This window comes from Aptenodytes patagonicus, chromosome 1, assembly GCF_965638725.1.
Source record: "Aptenodytes patagonicus chromosome 1, bAptPat1.pri.cur, whole genome shotgun sequence".
NCBI classification, from domain to species: domain Eukaryota; kingdom Metazoa; phylum Chordata; class Aves; order Sphenisciformes; family Spheniscidae; genus Aptenodytes; species Aptenodytes patagonicus.
The window spans coordinates 166334900-166356058 of record NC_134949.1 but is presented as its reverse complement, the minus strand read 5'-3'; the positions used below and the strand labels follow the sequence as shown (position 1 = coordinate 166356058).

Genomic DNA, 21159 nt, shown 5'->3' with positions numbered 1-21159 from the left:
TCTTGGAGTTGAATCTCATGCCTGAGACTTGCACAACTCAAAATCAGTGATCTGCTACCTGCATTTGAGGTGTAACCCTCTTTGTTCCACCTTAGATGCTTTATTTGTCTTTTGTCTTCGTAATTGGTGGTAGTGTGAATCTTAAAAACTACATGGATCCCATATTTCAGATATGGGATACTTGAGATAGATGGTGCCTTAAATAAAAAATATCCTGATTTTTGTTGGCTCGTATTAAGTATTCAAAGGCCTGGATATTTTTCCCTGGATCTGTGTTGAGACTGCTCAGATGACTTTTCCATTTGTGATTATGGATGATTCTTTAATATTTTTCACAGACCATTCTTTAGTGGTTTACTTCTCCGTGTAATTAGATGTGGTGCTTGGAGTTTGTTTTGGCTGTGGCTTCCCTTTAACATGTATCTTCAAAGCCTATAGTGTGAGAAAGACTGGGCAGGAAAGAACGGTGCAGGACCTGGTTCTTTTGAAACCAGGGATGTTTACCCATTGACTTAGAAAGGAGATGATGACAGGTCTTTATCCTGTCTCTCTGTGATGCTTAGTAAAATTAGTCTTGCTGCAGTTAGTAGTGTGACAATACAAATAATTTATTTGCCTATTGAATTACAGATTTAAAAAGCACCTCAAAAAATCGGAGGTATTTGTTAAATTTTGTCCTTCCTAGGCTTTAAGCTTCTGTCTTTACCCCAGTGTTGTGGTATGTGTTTCTGAGGCTCCTCTCTCTGCCATGGTGGTGATCTGATACACCTTTGTGACACAGTAATGATTTTCTCCAGGCCCTGCTGCTCATTTTTCTACCAGACACTGAAATTTAAAGCAGGTCCTCATCTGGCTGCACCCAGCCCTTAATGTCCTTAAACAAGGGAGACACCATAAAGCAACAGCTTTTCTCTGTTCATTTCCTTGAACTAGTGAGAGCACTTATCTTCTAAATCCTACATTTTTCCCACACCCCCTTGCAGCAAATCCTTTTTTCTTGTTACTTATATCCTCAGGCAAATCAGAATCATTTTAAGATGTTTACTAACATTAAGTCCACCTTATTCCTCTATTAGCTGTAATTTTTCCACTCTTTGATCTTGGACATTGCATGTCTGCCTCTAATACAGGCTTCCTTTTCCCAAGTCTTAACACCTATTTTAAGTGAACGCTTCTGAGTGAATAGAGTGAATCTCTGTTCTAGTGATTACCAAAATCCTGGTAGTCTTACGGCCATTTAAGCTTCAGTCTCCTTACATTGGGCGTTGCAACACCATTCCATAACTCTCTTCACCTTCCTCAGCTTTATTCATTCCTATGTGTCTTCCCAGAAGCAAGGGGTGGTGAGAGCTGATAGCATTTTGCTGTTTCACAGTTTAAAAAAGTTGGATTGCTGTGAGAAATCGTTGCGTTCACAGCCCTTAAAGGGTGGGACACAATCCTTCAGAGACGGGGCCAGCTCATCTCACACAGGAAGGCCCAGGAGGGGCTGCAGTCATTTGCATTTTAGAGAAATTATGTTGGATATGGTTGAGGAGACATGGCTTAGAGGGAACATGGCTGTCATCATGTACGGGTTCCCTCAGCAGGAGAGCACAAAGGGGTTGAAGGCAAAGTTGTGAGAACTGTTTCTGAACATCTTCCTAAGGTATCGTCTCTCAGCTGCCATACACTACTTCTAAAGGTGTATTTTGAAAATACTTTGTCTTTTCCCTTGCTATTTGTTTGGTTTTTTTACTGATTATTGGTAGTTTTCCATCTAAATTTTCAGGAGATACCAGTGGGCATAGTTGCAGACGCTGGATCAAAACCAGTTAGGTAATGTATGTCATGTCATGTTTGTGCAACAGTTTTACTTTACGTTTTCTGTTCAAAATGTGTTTGTTTTTCCTGTGTCAGAAAAAATAGTCGTGATGTTCTTTTTGAACATCCTCTTGGCCACAGAGAAGTTGTTTGCTCATGGTTGTTTATAGAATAGGAACATTCACAGAAAAATAGTTTTACGTACTAGCTTACTAAGAAAGAGGAACGGAACCATCTTTTTAAACAATATGTGTAATCATACTCATTAAATAATAATTGGATGTGTAAGAAATCATGTTTAAAGAAAAATGTGTTTTCTATAGCATATAAAAATATACCTATATGGCACATGTTATATATGGGTCGTGTTATTTGTATATATTGTGTGTGTGTGTGAAAAATGTTTTATATTTAGGAAATTTATTTTTTTGCTTTGTGAATTACTGAAGTACTTTGGTTAGTGCTAATTGTCTTGGCGAAAGGCAAGGAAGGAGAAGGAACTTCTAGTTAAGTACACTGTAGAAGCACGACTACGTTCTTGTACTGTTCTTACACTTTATTTAACTATCTGCTGTTGATCATTGAATATTGGACTAGATGGATATTTGGGCCACCCAGTATGGCCATTTTTATGTTCCCATGCTATATTGATCATGATTCTCCCAAAATAAGCAGAAGGAAATCTAAGAAGACGACCCACTTCATGTTAAACTTTATGTGCAGTTGTGTTACTGCCACTCCTTGGGTCCATCCCACCTACACAGCCTGGCTTCTCTGCTTCGACTTTAGTCAGCAGAAAGCTTAGTGGGCAAAAGTCTCTTTTATTAATACTGAGCATGAGGCACTAGCTGTTACAAATTTTTTGTCCTTCACAGTCGACCCTAGTTTAACTAATAATTTCTTCTGAAATTCTTTCATTCGTATCTGATGCGTATAACTTCAGCTAAGTAGGAAACCTACGCACAATTTTTGTCTTGCTGGCTTTCTTCTCTTTACGTGTGAGACCATAATATGAACAATGGCAGGTGACCTATGAAAAGGATGAAAATATATGGAAGGCAATAGAGATTTATCTTCTTTTGAATACATGTGACTTTGTTAAATAACAATTTGAGCCTGGGTTTGTGTGGCCCAGATTCATACTGCCTAAGTAATGTAATAAATACAGGTAAGCGTCACCTAAAGGTAGTTCAGCCTATCTAAGGTCTAACTCATTGTGGAGAGGTACCTTTCTCTTTCCATTAGTTATAAAGGGAAAAGGTGGTTAATATCAGGTGGTGAAAGCACAGTGGTGTGAACTCTGGATGTAAGCTAAAGTGCAGTAGAAGATGTATTGAAGGTAATGTGAGTCACTGGAGCTCTGCTATGTGCTATAATTGTCTAGACATGAAGAATTAGTACTTATTGAAGATATGCATGTTTTATGTTATCTAATATAAATTTTAATGAACTCTTGGGGTTTTCTCACCTGCTATTTTTTTCTCTTTAACTTAACAGAATTAGTGGCATTAATTTGTTCCATAGGAATCCAGTGCAGAAGAAATAGAGAACAAAGCTTTAGAATCCATGAAAGATGCCACATTTTTTATATGTTAGGGAGAGGAAGTAGCTGTCACATTGCCTGTTGGAAACTGGCTTGGGTACCTCTAGCCAAATGCTCTAATCACATTTGTCTGTGGTTTGGTAGATACATCATTGATATTTGTGCTGTCACCCGGCACTAGATCCTGTGTATGCAGTAAGGAAGCATCTTTTTGAAAAGCTAACCACTGTCTAGAAAAATACATTGTTGCAAATTAATCACTGTTCTTGGCCAGCTTCTGTTTCTTACACTATGGCACATAGGATGGCTAGTAAGGGAAAATCTGACCATTCTTTTCTGGGACTGTGCGCCATCCTGAATGTGCATTCTATGTATTTCCTGAATTAAGTCTCATATAGAGGAGAAATCACAACAGAACAAATATGATCAGTACAGCTGTATTACAAAACTGATCTCATTGGCATGAGATGGTTAAGCTCTTGGATGTACTCTTTTTGGTTCTGCTGCAACCAAGTTTGCAGGAGATGGTAAGCTCTGTGTGATGGGTGAGCTCTTACAATACTCTGGAACCACGCTGAAGTCTGGTGCAAGCATTGTGTTTTCCAAGATGTACAAAAAATGAGTAGAATTCTGTTTTAAATAATGACCTTTGGCATATTGTGTATGTGACAGGCTTCAGAGAGACCAAGTCAAATCATTGGTACTACAAAGTGTGGCAGAAAGAAAATCATTCCATACTTCTAGCAATATAATCTGGTCAGTTCTGAGGGGACTGACACATCAAAAGGGGACTGTAGTAAGTCTTAGGTGAGAGACCTAAATGAAAGTATTAAACACAGGAAAGAAAGGTAGCATTCAATACATGGTTCTTAATAATAACCTCAAAGATATTTGGAGGTGATGCTCTATAAGAAGGTATTTTCAGTTTGGCTTTAAGACAGTCTGAGGTTTTTTTTGCTAGCTTAATATAATTTATAATTCTTCATTAGTTTGCACAGTGTGTTCTCTGTAGGCCTCAAAGAAGGCCAATGTTCTTACTCGCAGTGCTGTGGCCAAATTTGCTCAGAGGTGGCCTTATTCTGATGTCTTTCCTTTTCCCTTGACTGTAGTAGTTGTGTCTCACTCCTGATCTGGTTCTCGATTTAGTAAGTTGAGCAGGTGCTGACAGGTTTCACTGTATTGGGTGTTATAAACTTTATTCTTTAAAGAAATGCTGCATTTCAGTCAGATATTACTGCCTTTAATGGTGAATATGACAGTCTATGGGTGCAGGTGTATATCTCTGAATACAAAAGAGATGTTTTTTGTGGATTAACCTTGTAAATTACTGATAGTTGGAGAAACGGTGATGTGTTCAAGAAGATATTATATAACAGACTAGGGACAGCACTGGAATGTGAGGCCAAGATTTCTTCAAAATGGATGTTTTAAATTTGGTACTAATATATGTATGTATTTTGTCCTCCAAATTGGCAGAATGATTTTTCAAATATGCTGCACTGTGCCATATTCTCATTGCTTTCAACTGAGAGGAGCTGGCAGATGCTAAGCACTTCTTAACACAACTCTTCTTTACGGGGGCAACTAAATAAGGGGTTTTGAGCCTGAATTTAAGTATCAGTTTCTTGTTTACCTTTTAAACTATGGCCCAATATCTAAACTAAATACTGAGCTTATGGTTTTGAGGGAGTGTAATTGCAGAAATTGTCATTGAGATAATTCTTCAATATTTAATCTAGCTATCCTTAGTGTGTACCAGTACAAGTGGATTTCTGGTTTGTGATGAGGAGCTGATACTCTCACTGTACATATTTGACTTTTGATTAGTTCTAGGCCAGTCCTGTGCCCTGAATGCCCATTTGTGGCTGGAGTGAGCTGGGTGCAGTTCTGGAGCCCGGCTTCTGTCTTACTTGCATCAAACAGGAACCTGGTTCCTGTGTCCTCAGACTGTTCTGCAATGTGATCCAAAGCAGGGTGAGTGCAGATGATTGGGATAATTTGCTTTGAGAACTACTCCCGATCTGAACTAGAAGACCGATGTTCTCACACCCACTGTATGTTGTCTGGATTACTTCTGAGTTGTCATACTCTTCATAACTTCTACTGAAAAAGTGGGTGAATAACTGAAATTCTAAATTCTGACAAAAGGGAAAACGGATTAAAGCAGCAAATGTGTTTTGAATTCAGGTTTACAGTGGCTAGTGGCAATTTAGTTTGAGATTAGTAGGCTACAAGTCAGGCAGATTTCACTACTGGGATGAGTAGAGCAAGCTTAACATGGAGTTTGCCTGGATGTTTGAAAAAATAATTGAGTATGGGAAGTTGTCTTATGTGTAGATGCCAAGCTGAATGACTATAACCTTATCAAACTTATCAGTAGGTAATCTTTTAATCATTTCGCCTCCATTTTCATATTAGTAGTTTAGAGATTGCTTGCTGCCTATTTTAACATGCACAGGAAACCTGTAATATTCTAAACTTAATGCAAAGTGAAAAATATAACACATTATTACTGGGCACAGCCATTGTTTGAATGGAGGTGCAGGAAGCAGGCTGCTCAACAAACAACTACATCCCAATACTATCATGTTGGATGGTATTACATATGGAAGGATATAACTGCTACTGGATAATGCTAACAGAAGTCCTCCCTACTGCATCACAGTGATTTGTTCTGAAGGTCTTTGAGCATTAAAAGAAAGTGAGATAATTATTGTAAGACTATTCCTAAATATCTGCACAATAAGAGAATTAATAAGTTTCCTTGTTCAAGGAAATACTGGAGAATTTGTACAGGAAAAGGAGTTTGTCATTTTCCTTTTGTGGAGTCTATTATTATTATTAGTTTTTCCAACTGCCCAAAGTAAACCCCTATTAAAATAAGGGGTGTTAGAGAGAAACACAGTTGTGAAATTGAATACTTTAATGGAGGAGAAATAGCCCAAAATTTTTTTTGATGACAAACAGATTTTCAGATTTTTCTCTCTATAACAACTGTCAGTACACACAAGTCAGTATTGTTGACTGATCTGATTAAAAACACCTGCTTGCAAGTAGTTCTTTTGTAAATAGTTTTGCTGATTTAGGAAGGATGGTTTGAAGGAACAGATCAGAAGTACAGACTTGTAAATTATATGGAAAATAAATGTCTTTTCTCTGTACTTGTGATCATGTGATTCGAAGCTTCCTTGCTTCTCATCTCATAAATGCTTGCAATGAGACGAGGAGCAACATCTCTTATCCAGCATTAATAGTTGTGATGTTTCCTTTTTCCAAGAGAAACCAAATGCTAAAGTAGGCCCTGACGTGCCATAGGAGAGGAAATGAGTTTCAGATATCATGTTTTACATTTATTTATTTGTAATTTTCAAGGTATGCAGGCATCTGCTGAAGGACTGGGCAGTCTGACCCTCCCCTGAAATTGAGAGTTCTTGGGCTGTACTTGCAGCTCCCAGGATTGCTTTGTGTTTCATCCAGTTTGTTAAATGAAAAGTGCATAGAAATTTCCTGGAGTAGGCCCAAATGCCAAAACTGTTTGTCCCAGAGGATGCACCATCAGGCTGCAAAGCTGTATTCTCTGAGTCTCCATGAATCTCTCATTCCTTCCTACCACCAGCAGGGTAGGATGGTGAGTCCCCTAATGCCTACCTGGGCCCTGGCTCTTTCTCTTGAGAGATGGGAGGTAGATTTGAACCCTCACAGGCTGAGGGAGACTGATAACCCAGATCTCTTATTCTCTGGATGTACATGCTGCAAGCATGAATTTGTTATACCAAGATGGGCAATAGCAGCAATCCGATGTCCTTTGCCTGATGGATTTAAAGCTAAAAGAGCCATAAAAGATTTTTCAAGAGGCTTAGAATTGTTGATGTTTGCCTGCGTGCTTGGAGCACACCTTCTCCTTAAGGCTATGGAGACAACTTTGGCGGAGGAGCCCCTAGTTCCTGCCCCCCTGCCAGGCTGATGGGGAAGCTAGCTGCAAAGCAGTTGGGTTAGGGTGGCTCTGTTTGCAGGACCCAACCCCTGCACGCTTAGAGACCTTCAGAGTGGAAGAGGGTGAGCCAGGGTGAGCTAAGGTTGTCTGCAGGGTTACTTGCCAGTTAAACAAAGATGAAAGGGGTTGAGCCCACGCACTTAGATCTGGGCAGCTAAATTCAGCCTGGATTTATAAGATCTAGCTTTAACTGTTTCTTTATTTAGCCTTGATCTGGGGTTCACTGATGAAGGCACTGGAGGTTTTCATTGGGTACTGGATTGCAGGCCCTTATGTCAATGCAAATCCCCCAAAAGGCTTCTGTTAAAGGAAAAGGAAGCATCCAGATGTACGCTGTTTTGAATCAAAGCACAGTGCACTCCATAGCATCCTTTTAAAGCAATGCTATTTATTTTATAGTTTCCCTTCCATGTAATTTAATTTTTTCCTGTGGTCACTATTCAGACAGAATACATGGCTATAAATTTGCATATTTGTTACTGATCTAAATGTAATGTGTAAGAAAATGTAATGTAAAACCATTTTGACATAACCATTGAGTAATTCTTTCAGCCTTTGTCTGATCAGCTGGCACACAGGCTAGTAGAGGTTATTATTTTGTATGATATATGCAGAACTGTAATTTACTCTAATGACGGTATATTTTCATACTGTTGGTGAAAGGGGTATATGTATACATATGCACGCAGAAAGAAGGAAAACCCATTTTTATGTAAAAGTGCACGTGATATGTACAGATGGATTAATCTGAATATATGTAGAAAATGTGTGTGAATAGATGTAGAAAATACTTCAAATTGCTGAATAAAATATTCCCAGATTCTTAGGTTCCTTTCACATAATTTTTAGTTCTTAAAATAATCCTGTGAAAGTGCTGCTTTTATCTTTTCTGTGCAACGATGAACTTTTATGTTGGAAAGTGTTGAAAGTACTCAGATAGTAAAGCTTAGATTTTTGTTTTGTTTGGCAGTACACTTCTGTTTAGAATTCTTTTAATCTATCCATTCCCTGCTTTTATATTCATCTGATAGTTGAAGGTTCTGTGAAGGATATTTCTTTGTATGTGAACTTATTAAACCAATAATGCTCAGAAGTGAGAGATTTACTCCCCTTTTTCCTTTTTTTTTTTTTTTAACATCGTAAGATGGGCTCTTATTTGAGTTGTTAAATTTCTATTTGCCTTTCTTGAGTTTTTTTTGGGGGAGGGCGGAGAAAATAAGAAACAATTTATATGGTAGATCTAAAGTTTCATTAAAATTGCTTATGCCCTGTCCCAGGCATTTTAAGTGGGCCATCTGTCTAAACATCTCTCCATTTTTTTCTGATCATTTCCTCGACTTATTCATGAGCCATGGGAGGGCTCCTTTGTAGTCTCCATGTAGCTGGTTCAGTCTACCCCCACTGAATACATCTATGTGCTTGCATAACATATCTTTTCACAGTGCTGGAAATTCTCTGAACTTGGTTCAGATGAATGGCCCACTTTCTGAAGGGCTTTTTTTCTCCCCCTGCAAAGATTTGTATGCAGAAACTGACCTTGGTGGCTACAGAATCCAGCACATTATTCTTGATCATTTTACAGGCCACCTGCTGTGAAAGTTATGATGAAGGATTTCTTAATGATTCTTAGACCATTAACATTGTTTTAAGTCAATATTTCACTTTTATTTAACTGCTGAATAGGTAATTGCACAGTTGAAAAACAGCTTTACGGAGTGTCATATAATGTGGTTTTCAAACACTTACCATCTTTCATAACGGGAGAATTTGTTATGATAGTTTGGGATTTCTCTGTGTTTACGTAAAGTATTATGCAGCAAAAATATCAGAAGTAAAGAGAATTTGTAAGTTTTTTTCCTCCAGCGTTAGAACTCGCGTTTTGAATTGGAAGTAAAAAAAGCTATACTCAATTTCCTGACCCTTTAGGAGCTGGTGACATTTATCATAGCTCATTACATCATCAACAGTAATTGGGAGAGGAGAGTTTATTTGCCACAAACTGCAGAAAATTGTAGTTTTATTGAGTTCCTTCTGTCTGATTCGTTGATGACAATCAAAATGGACGGTCCAGGGCAGAGTTATTACTTGACTTGCTTTTGTGAATGTCTGTTTTCTTTCGTTACTTGTTTTTGACTAGAATAGATAATGGTTTAACCAGTGTCTGTTTTCCATGAGCACAGTGTGTGTGTGTTTGATCTGAAATTTTTAGCAGTTGTCTGCTGTCCTCACTGTAAACTTGCAAAGAAAGCAGGAGCTAGAATTGCTGCATTATTATAAAGTATCTCCCTCTCTCTCTCTCGTGGCGGTTGGGGGTAAAAGGGACGTAATACACTGTGCAACGTATGAAATAAATTATGGGACCATGAGATCATCTGTAGTTGAAGAAACAGCAACAGAGGTTGAAAGTAAATAAATAACTAAGCAGGCAAACACTGCTGTCTTTCTTCTCGCACCGTTGACAGGTTTTTATAACTTCAGTGCTTTATAGAGTAATGCCTTTATGACTTAGAGCCAGGCCATCACCATACTCTTCACCTGTGCCCCTATTGCTCGTGATACTTCCCTTTAGAAGGCAACATAGAGTAGAGGGGTTCAGAACTGCCCATTTCTGTACGGAGGGAGTTCATAACACCCTTCTCCACCCGCCTCCTGTCCTTGTGGCCGTGGTGCTGCCTTTGCTCTCTCCTTCTCTGTGTGTAATACTCCTGGCAAGGGACAACAGTGCACAGCTCTCTGTGGCCCTGCTTCCCATTCATCTGGCACTCATCTTGCTGCCAAACTTGCGTTTCTTCCTGCAGCCGGTGATCTTTGTATGTAAAGAAAGTAATTTTTTTGATGATACATCATTTACCAAAAGTGGGAGAAGGAAGGGAGGGTGTGTTGAATCCTATGAAAGATATATCGTGTGGATTCTGAATCTAGGGTTGGAGGGGAGGCATCTTAAGTTTTTTGTGTCTTTTATGATGCTAAAAATGGCATTATTTTTTCTTTCAGTATTTTTTCAGTAAATAACATATGTCTGGTTTCAGCCCAGTATGTAGAATTTTAAAAGTTATAAATTTTTGAAAATAGCCAGAAGTTTGGGGAGTTTTCTATGAACTAGTGGAAAATATATTCAGAAGTCCAGATGTTTTCTCTTTGGAGGACTTCAGAGAGTTTTCAACTAAGGAAGCAACCTTGCCCAAGAACAAAGATATTATTTCCCGTGCACTGGGACTTCTCAGACATTTAAAAAACCAACCAACCAAACAAAACAACAAAATAACAACAAAACAAACCCACCAAAAAGCCCCTTTCTTAGCCTGATAGAAACTTCTGCATTTCTAAAGTAGTTCACAGACTTAAGCAACTTCCTCTCCATATCCAAGAAACTTGGGCTTTGATCCTTACTTTTGGACTTTGTGATCCTTATTAATACTAAAAAAAAAACCCCCTCTGAATCCATCAAAATGGATTTTTTTTTTTTTACAATTCTAGTACTGCAAGATAATTTATTTGAAAGGAATTTGATTTAATGAAGAAAAAGTAGGGTTCTCATGAGCTAATGTATCTGTCTTAGCCAGTGTAACTGTAGGTTACAGTTACAAAGCCACAGGTGTTAGATTAGCAAAGCTGAAAAATGTCCCTGTGCAAATGGATCTAGCAATTCCAGGAGGGAAGTACAACTTGTTGCATACTTGGTATTAGATGCAGCTCTGGACCTTGCCCTCCTGACCACCAGTGTTGCGGAGAGAGGAATTATATGCCTGTGTGGCTGTTTGAAACCCAGGCAAAGCAGTGATCATAGTCATGCCTTTCAAGAGGCATGCATCCTGTTTGGAGACACACTTGACAAAGCTCAGCAAGACGGGACCGAACAAAAATAATCCCTGCTGGAGAACAAGACTGTCTTTCCTTTGATGGCCAGCAGCCAGATTCATGAGGTCACTTCCAGTCAAATGCAATATGAAGCAGGGCCGTGCCAGCAAGGTTATAAGGAATCTCATGCCACCAGTGGAGCGGATCTACTAAGCTGTGTTTGAGATGAGGTGTTACCTCTTACAGAAGAAATATGAAGTTGCTATAAACCACTAAATCCTGTTGGTTATGGCAGTGGAGTACCATGGAGAATTTAGCCAGGCTCTGCCAAAACCCCACTACGTTCCTCCTTACTGGTGCTCTGGTACCAGGAAGTGCAATGAAAACATCTCTCGGCTTGCTGCCTGCTACCTGTGCAGGAAATTCCTGTTCCTCTTCTTCAGGAACTCCCGTGTCTGTCGCGTTTCCTATCAGCCAGTCTAAATGTTTTGCTGACATACAGGAATTTCAAGCAAGGTACTGAGAAATGTAATTGCACCCAATGAACCATAGATATTTCTTCAGATTTATTGTTTTGACAAAAAGGTGACACTTGGCATCATTAGTATGGGAACAGGTTATTTTCAATATCTGTTTTCATGAACTTTGTGGACAGTGATAGTTAGAGATGAGCTAAGATGTTAGGCAAAATCTGGTGTAGGCCTTACTTGGCTTGGATCCAGAAGTAACTAATGATAAGTATGCATCTATTTGTCTAGCTAATATATTTAGTGTTTCCATTTCCCCTTTTCAGGCACATTGCAAGGCACAGGTTTTGGAAACTCCTTGTCTGATTAGCTACCTGAGCTTGTACTTGCTTGGATTTTAGGTGTCTGAAAACCCAACCTTCTTAAAATAATTGCCAAAATCCTTAGCAAGGCAGTGTGTTATCCTTGGCTTAGGCAGACCCTTTCTCCGCCTCTGGAGGCCTCACAGGTGCTTCTCCCTGTTGATTCCACAGGGAACCTGAGCCCTCCCTTTGGAGGAGATGTGGTTCATTGGGCACCCAAATCCTCAGGAGGATGCATGTGGCACAACACAGAAAGAAGTGTTGTCCAAGTTTTAAGACTGAAGGTTGCAGTAAAATGGTGTAGTAAGCTCTGTAATGTACAATAGATGAACTTTATAGCAGAAATTATCCTTAAGGAGACCTAAAGGTGATGAACTTATCTCTATAGATTTCTAACAGAGAATCTAAACATGTGGAAGAGTCAGTGTGGAAGAAAAGCTATACCAAAATAATGCGTCTTTGTTTTAATGGAGTTTAAACTCCACCTTCGTACTTTCTCTTTAGGCTACGTGGTGCTTGCCGATGCTAATATCATAGAATCACAGAATCCTTTAGGTTGGAAAAGACCTTTAAAATCATCAAGTCCAACCGTTAACCTAGCACTGCCAAGTCCACCACTAAACCATGTCCTTATATGGCAACCACTCATCAGAAAAGTTGTAGCATACCTTTGGACACCAGTTGTTAAAACAAAGTCGAAGAAACTTGAGAAGTTAGGATGTGGAAACTGAAATCAAATATACATTTAAATAAAATAGCTGAAAATTACTTGTTTCACTCTGAACTTCCAAGAATGGAGTCTCAGGTCTCATTCTTTTGCTGTCAGGTGTGCTTCTTTAAGCTAAAGTTGAAAAGATTCAGGTTTCTTGTATTACCTGGTAACTGGTGCAGCCACAGAATGCTGCAGGAATAGGTATAATCCTGTATGTGGGCTGTGATGATATATCATTATTTTTTCCGTTTACTTGAAGGGCTCTGTGGATGAGATACTCTAAAATGTGTATTAATTATAAAACTACTTGTATTACTTGTTTGGCTGAATCTTTTGTCTGTAATTGGCCTTTAATTAAGATTTACTGAGAATGAGATGAAAGAAATAGTGATTTTATTTTGCCCTTAAAAAGAATGCTCCAGCTATCACTGTTGCTATTCTCCTGCCAACCCACTTTCTCATCTGCTTTTCATCCTGTTTGAGCTAATTCTGCAGCAAGCGCTGGCTGTATTCAAGAGCCTCCCCTAACTTTATCAGCGTACCCAGTGTGTCAAGGCAAATCTAGAAAGAAAGTAGAGTATATTTTCTCCTTATATGCCAGTTGACAGAAAAATGTATTTAGTTTTTTTTTTTTTTCAAGTATGCTCTCCAACTGTGTCTATAGATTAATGATATTTTATATCCTTCGTGACCATCCTATGAGGCAAGCGCTTCTGGTTAAAATGGGAGAAGCATGAAATCTCTGTTAAAAATTCCTCTTCTGTCTGTTTCTTTTTTAGAATTCCGATTGCTAAATCAAAGAGAAGTAGCTGGGAGCTCTCTGTGCATCTAGGAGATGGAATTTACCCAGTTGCAGTTTCAAAGGATGGCTCATCATTTTCTGTAAGTTCTGCTCATTTTCTAAGAAATTTGATATATTGAGTCAATGTATATTATGCTTGACACCTACTAAAATTCTCTATCTGTTCAGTGACCACACATAGATAGATGTTTGTTTTGTCTTTAGTAGGCATTGCTATGAATTACAAAACAGAACTTTCTGTTAATTAGATAGTGCTAGTGTACAAAGATTTTTCTCTGCTCATGCCCGTGGAACATTTTTGTATCTACTTTAAACGTTTAGTTTTCTAATTAATGACCCTGTTTAGTGTCTTGTTTAGAAGTAAGGTCTTACGCTCCATTGTAGATATACGAGAGCAAGAAAATAAGCGCAATGTCGACAAAAATTACATTAGCTTAAGTTAGTGATTAAAAAAACAAGTCAAAGAACCAAGCGGGTTGAATGCGTAATCGTACTGGAATGGAATTATTCAGCACCTCAGTGGTAGAACTGTATGTGGTAAAATGCCAGTGTTTCAAATGTGCCTAGGTCACTTCAGACGAATGTGTGTAAACTATTGTTTTTACAAATATTCTAAGATAATTACTTAAGCACTTAATGTTGTCATCATGAAAGGCAGAAAGACTGACCATGACAGTAGAAGAACGGTAATGCTGTGTTCAGTAGTCCAGCTGTTCAGCAGAATAAAGCCAAGATGCAATCTGATTGAATTTGAGTATTGAGATGGTAGATTTATAAACTAATTTTTAAGTCTGTTAATGGTAATTTCATAACCAAACTGAGTTGTGTTTTTTTTTTTTAAATAGACAGTTGACTTGCATAGTATCTGTTGACTCTTAGGCAAAAGTTTTCAAAAGGGTCTGAAGAAGTCAGTTTTTCTTAGAATCATTGAAAAGCAGGACTATGAGGAATCCCAGAAGTCCTCTAGTTTACCTCTGACAGCTGTTTACTCTTCTTTCATGTCTTCATTGAAGAAACTTCTGCAACATCTGCTTCATGACATTTTTTATAGTCATGTTCACACCTATGTGGCATTCCGAATCATGATTCCTTTGAAAAAGGACATTTACATTAATATTTCATATAAAGAAGACAGTATTGTTTCAGTGATTCGTTTTTGCTTTGCTCTACTGAAATTTCATTTTAAAAGACATGATTTTCGGTTGAAACTGGTCATCTTTTTTAGGTAGTTATTTTCACTTATGTGAATTGAGGTAATGAAAACCTAGGGTTTTTTTTTAAAAAATGTTTTTGTATCCTTTTTAATACTACCTTTACCTCTGTCACACTGTATTTTACATATACTTATGATGAATGTAAGAGTATGAATAGAGAGCAGGGATACTTTCCATGTGGATCATAGGTACACTGTAAAAAGGATACGGAGAAGATCAGTCATTGTGGTCAGCACCTTTAAAAATTTTCTCTTGCAAGTGTACTACTTTTAAGTGTGAAAGAAGGTGGTCATTTTAGTTGTAGTCTTTCTTTTAGAAAGAATTCCAGGAGGTCTTGAACAACTGTTTACTCAGTACCTAATATATAACGTTGCTCCATGGCTGGGACACTCACCCCACACGTGGAATGGTGCTTCAGGAGTGAAGGCCATATCTGCATACAGCTTTTTACTGAATTAAATTTATATAATGGCCCTAACAGGCATCCTGTGAACTTGGATACAACCCGTTGCTCAAACAACAAAATATCTCTGCTAGATTTCAGCCCAATTTAGAGCTGGACTGGCACTGGTTTGTGTGACAGAGATAGCCCTTCCCTGGAGTAGTCACTGCCCACAGCCTTTCCACCTTCTTGTTGCAACACTGCTACCTAACAGCGGTCAGCCTGGAGCTGCCTGCTGCTGTGAGGAAGACACAGGGTGGCTGCTGGTTGCTGTGGGTGTTGCATAGGCCCTTTCTGCTGTGAGCTCAGAAATATAATTCCCATAGCTGGACCTCTCCGAACTAGGAGTTTTGTTTAGCAGAACTAATTACACAGGCATGCATCTGTGTGCATATGCGCACATGTATTTTTTGAGTGATTTACTTCAGTTTCATTTAGTTATCTAGGCTCTTGCTTATACTTGCTTAGTTAAATTCAATAAAGATACATCTTTAAATCAGACTGAGGAAAGTTTACAGACAGAGGAGGCTTTAACATCCTTTTGTGCTTTTGTCTCTATCAATTGTGAAGGTAACTGAACATACAAGCTCGTATATGGGTCAGTCCTAGATTCCACTTGCAGCTGAGCAGCTGAGTTGTAAACTACACTGTGTTTCTCCAGGAGGTACAAACACTGAGAAAGGATGCTGAACATGTAATGCTATTGCTGCTAATTTATCATTTTAACATACAGAAAATCATTCTGACCAATACCACAGTCCAAACCTATCAGTTTAAATGGGACTGCTAAACAGTTCTGATGTCTTGCAGCAGTATGAGTATTACAGCTAGTACAAGCCCAGTTTAACAAGGCATATACGGAGTCTGATTTCTAGTCCTTCGGTTTGTTATTCAAACACTAACACCTTCAATGTAATCAAGTAGTCGGTCTGGCATTACTGGACTAGGCAAGAATGAGTAGTTAAGCATGACCTTACTTTTCTTGTTTATTTTCATAAAATCCTTTATCTTTCAAAAAGTCACTTGGGCCCCCTTTGCTTCTTTTCCTTAGCAAGGAAAGCGCTGCGGGCTAACAGCAAGAATCTTGTTGGGGTGGGGAGGGGAGCAATAGGCCTGTGGAGGTTCCTGCTCGTATCCTTGTGTCCCTGCGGTATGCTACTGCTGTTACCTCTCACTGCTAGGTAAGGAGGCAGGAGCACCCCTGGGGAGCTGAGCACCCCCCAGCATCACGGGTGAAGGGATGCATAAGCAATGGGGAGGAAGTAGGGGTGCCAGGTAGGACAGGTTGCATGCCCTAAAGTTTGGGCCGGAGGCATTGACGACAGAAGCTTTTGCATTCTGATTCTACCCTAACCAAGCCAGTATATTTGGGGAGAGATAATTCCTCATTTATTTGTAACTGGAAAATTCCTTAGCTGGTGAAATAAATCACGTGGGTGGATTTCACTGTGACCAGAGGGGGGTCTCATTTAAATTTTAAGGTATAGTGTATTAAAATTAACTCCTGAGCTTGGGTTTGTAAAAAGCAGGTAACTGTTTTTGAATACTAGGGTTGTTTAGTTGCACTTATTTTTCATTGTTACTGGATAAATAGCAGAGGGCATGTTATTCTTTTCTTTTTGCTGGGGTTCTCCTGTGATTGTGCAGCAGACAAGAGAATATAGTAAATACAGCACAATCTAAAATCTTCTGAATTATTATTCAAAGCTTTACAATGGAAAAACAATTGCCTTAAAACTTCAAAGAAGAAAAGCCAAAGACTAGGAACGAGAAATCTTGTTTTCTGATCGGGAGGTATAACATACCATCAGAAAAAATGGGGAAATTCAGAGCCTTCTTTATTGAAACTTTGCTGTCAGAAACGCAAGCCTCACTTTTTGAACTTCTGCATTTACTTTTTGCTATTAAGTTGGCGTGACACGGGCTCCTGACTTTGTGGGTTGTGTCCCCTTGTGGCTTGTGACAAAGATAGCTGAATCTGTGGTGCAGTTAGATAGCCCAGTGGGAGGGCCACCTTCACATTCCCCTTCAGAAGTTTGCTCCCGCTGCAAACTGTGCATTGCAGCAGCAGTGTTCACATCCTGATTTACTTTGTTTACCACTGGGACTCTTCCAACAGTGACTCCTTTCTTTTTTCCTTAACTCTTCTACTCTCGCCAGCCGAAACCTCACCACCTCACAGTGTGCGGTGCTTTGCTCTCTGTGCAGGGAGTGTGAGCAGCAGGCTTCTCCATGGTTCCCGCTGTTAGCAAGCAGATCATTCGTCAGCATCTCGGTCTATGGGTCATCTGTGGTTTTCTTCCTTTATCGTGAGAATCTTAATGAATTGTGCAGTGTTAACGGCTCTTTGCTGCTCTTTATTTTTCAGGATTTTGAGTTTTGTAACCATCTGTTTTTAACCACTACGTTTGTAACAGAGGTCCTTGATGCAAGCTGGCTTTAGGCCTCTTCAGAGGCCTTGCTTTCCCAAACTGAAGGATTTAGAAGAGAAGTGGTCATGTGTGAGCAATACTGTTTGCCTGAAGCAGTGCAAACAAAAATATTAGTCAGTGCAAACAAAAATATTAGTTTTCTTGTTTCCAGTAGAGGTTAAAAACTTCTGTGAATCCTAACCTGGTATTTTTTCTTTTAAAACAGAAGTAGCTCTGTTGTTATTCTGAAGCCAGCAACTAATCATGCTAATACTGAAGTTTGTATAAAGTTAGTGTACTAGAATTTTCAGTATCAGACAGTTGTTTCTGGTGATACCCTATCAACATAACAACAAACACTTCCACAATTAAAAGATTCTAATGACCTGACTGGAGAATTAAAATTTAGCAACTCTGGTGAGGTCTGCTTGCTTGTATACCAAGAACTCGCCAACTAAAATCATGTAAATGTCATTTATTCTTTTTTCTTTGTTCTTTGTCCTGTGTATTAATTGCTATAAGAATCTTGAAGCTAACTGCTTGTCGTATGTATCCATTTAGTTCTTTGGAGGACAGATGGTCAGATTCTGGGCTTTGATTAGTATTCTTCTTATGCTTAAAATTTTTCCTGTTATCAGTGGAGTTAGAGATCTTACAATCAAGATTACTGCTAAAATAGAGTTTGAAGGAAGAATACCCTCCTTTTACATAAGACTAATATAAAACAGCAACAAACAGCCCAGAAGCATCCCGCCACCAAACTCTGGAATCTTTTGTTTAGTTCAATTTCAGACAGGAATCTTTTTCATCTTGTCATTTTTGATTGCCAGTCTGGCTATGAAATGTGCTTATTTTATGATTTCATTGATACAAGGACTTGATCCAGTTTTGCTGATGAAAGTGGGAGTCTGTTCTTTCTTCACGAAGCTTGAGTGTTTTGCAGAGTACCAAAGGGCGGGAGAGACAAAAGCAAATGGGAACCTATGTATGTTGAGCAAACCTGGTAGCTGTGTGGTTTCCCTGCACCGTACTAAATTTGACTCTTTAAAGCCAGATGTCAACCACCAAGGGTGCTCTGGATCCATGTGATGGTGGCTTTGTTGCCCATTCGCAGACTTCCACTTCTAGCTGCTCACAGCTAGTCTGGAGTCCCTTTGCTAATGGTATGCTGGATGGGAGCTGCCCTCCCCAGCCACATTGTGAGCAGCCCCTTAGCCCACCGGTGTGTGTAGGACTTCGGTGTCACGGACAGCCATGAACCGACCTTCTCCAATGTGGATCGATTTCATGTAGGTAACACACTTAAAATGTATAATAAAAATAATAGCAAAGAATGTAAGTGTCCTAAGCAAGGGAGAACATAAATACATTGGACCAGGTATCCAATAATAAAGTACAGTTTATTGGATCCACCACTGTATAATTTTCATTCAACAAAAGAATGAAAGATAAGTAATTACGTGACTGTAGTGCAATCTTTTCGCTGCTATAACCCACCCTCCTTACTTCCTTCAATATTCTTCAGTTTTATTTTTCTGTTATGAATGTCACTCGAATTAGATAACTAAAGAACGGTTTGTATTAATATCTTTGTGGTGGAGGAGATGGTAGAAAAGGGATGGGTCATTTGATTTTTGTTTACACCTCTGCTTTCACAAAAGCAATGGATGAATCCAAAAGCTCAAATGATGAATACCAGCAGTAAGTAATTACACTTCAGAAGATAGTCATGTTTCTTTTTGTTTGAAGTTTGTTGCTCTATGTGTAGGTTGAGGGCCTAATTTTAGTTCAACAAGGAATTTGTATTTTATGCAATAAACTGCATTCTTGAAAACCTTTTTGGCATAATCCATTTTCTGATTCTTTGCTATAGTATAGGAATCCTCTGTCTTGAGAATTCTGTATTGCCGATTTGCGTGATTCTCTGCAAGTAATCGTTGTTATTCTCCTTTTTCATGTTTGAAAACAGCCCTTTCTGTTACGGTTCTTCATCTCTGTAGTAGACGCATACCTTCCCAGACCACTTAGCCTCATCTTCTCATCTGTTCAGTTGACAAAGAATTTCCAGATGTTTTCAGTTATGAAGTAGCTTCTTATCATTGAAGTTGTGGTGAATGAAAGTTGTTTGTTTTTTTTTTTAAAAAAAAACGTAAGGTGAAATAGTTCAGAAGTTACTTTGAGCAAATGGAAATTTGATATATTTCCAGAGGGACCTGTATAGGTCAAACGCTGAATAAGAAGAGCAGAGAAAGCTTAATTACTTTTTTCAGATTGCTACTAGAATGGGCTACCATTTTCAGAAAATACTGGATCGCTTCCTAAATTCAAATTTAAGAACAGGTAAATATAGTACAGACATGAAATCTCTATGAAAAAATTGTGAAGCTTGTTCAGCCCAATAAGAAATTGATTAATGAATGTTTTTAATAATTTTTAGGAAAAAGCAATGGTTTTTTTCCCTATCTTTTTAATGAGAAGTAAAGAATTTATTAGATATCTGTGTAGGTGGAAAATTGGCCTGTGTACCTCTTAATATTTGCAAGAGAAAACCTATTGTGTAGTACACAAATGAAAGCATAAAAATACAAATCTAAGGCATTACTGTCATCGTTATTTGAATACATCCTGTATCATCAGCAGAGTAGATAAGTAGTTACCTGTATGCTTTAATTTAGTTAGTGAATTCATGTATATCTAGTTATGATTAAGCTTTGACTTCAAATTAAAATGTAATAAACATTTAATTAGGAGAACTCTGCTGTATTCATTTGCTGTAAATTTTATGACTGAGGGGTAAGTTGATTTTAAAATTACTTCGGGAAATATTTTCTTTGTTTTGTAAATTCTCTTCAGGGGGAAGAAAAAATGCTTAAGAAGAAATATCACCCAAAAATCAAACTAGATGCAGCTGAAGTATGCAAAGCATCAAGTGTAAAAAGGAATAGTACAATGTAAAATCAGAGCAACGATACAGAAAGTTGCTGTAAGCAACACATTTAGTCCCCATTTAATTCCTTAACTACAAATGTGAATGGAGCGGGATCATAATTCAGTGCATATTAAGTTCTGTCTTTCCAGTAGTCCATGTAGAAGAATAACATTGCCCAGCCCATCAGTATAAAATTAATAATCTTGTTAAGAGAATCAATAAAATACCAGAATTATTATTACTAGTATTTCACATTTCTGGTATGCTTCAGGCACATAATAATATATAACTAATTGGTCATATAAAAGAAATGAGGGCTGTATTAATAGGGGTGAAAAGCAAATACCTGTAGGAATTAAAACACATACATCCCCAGGAGCAGTAAATGAAGATTTTCTGGTTAGTCTAGTTCTACATATATATATTGTTATATATCGGAATGTTACATATGCTATATTGTTATATATATATTGAATAACATATACTGTTATTGCAGTGTCCTATATTAGTTTGAATGAAGGGAAAGTGCACAGGTAAAGGCACAAGTGGAGGGGGCAGATCAGTTAGATAATCCTTACAACTATCAGCAGAAAACTTTTCCTGCCTTTTTCCGCGTGGTTTATACTTTACTTGCAGAGTAGCACACAAATTCTCCATTGCAGTACATGTGCAGTTGTGCAAA

At 38.4% G+C, this 21159-nt stretch overlaps 1 protein-coding gene across 4 annotated transcripts in view; it reads left to right on the top strand.

Annotated features, from left to right (window-relative positions):
* Nucleotides 1-21159, top strand: part of PCCA (propionyl-CoA carboxylase subunit alpha) — a 303202-nt gene that overhangs the window by 175683 nt on the left and 106360 nt on the right. For all 4 annotated transcript variants that reach the window (XR_012997326.1, XM_076361576.1, XM_076361600.1 and 1 more), the window contains one exon: nt 13459-13561. Coding sequence is in view for 3 of the 4 variants with exons in the window: in XM_076361576.1 (XP_076217691.1) it covers nt 13459-13561 (103 nt within the window). In the remaining variant the exon portion in view is untranslated. The remainder of the gene's footprint in view (nt 1-13458; nt 13562-21159) is intronic.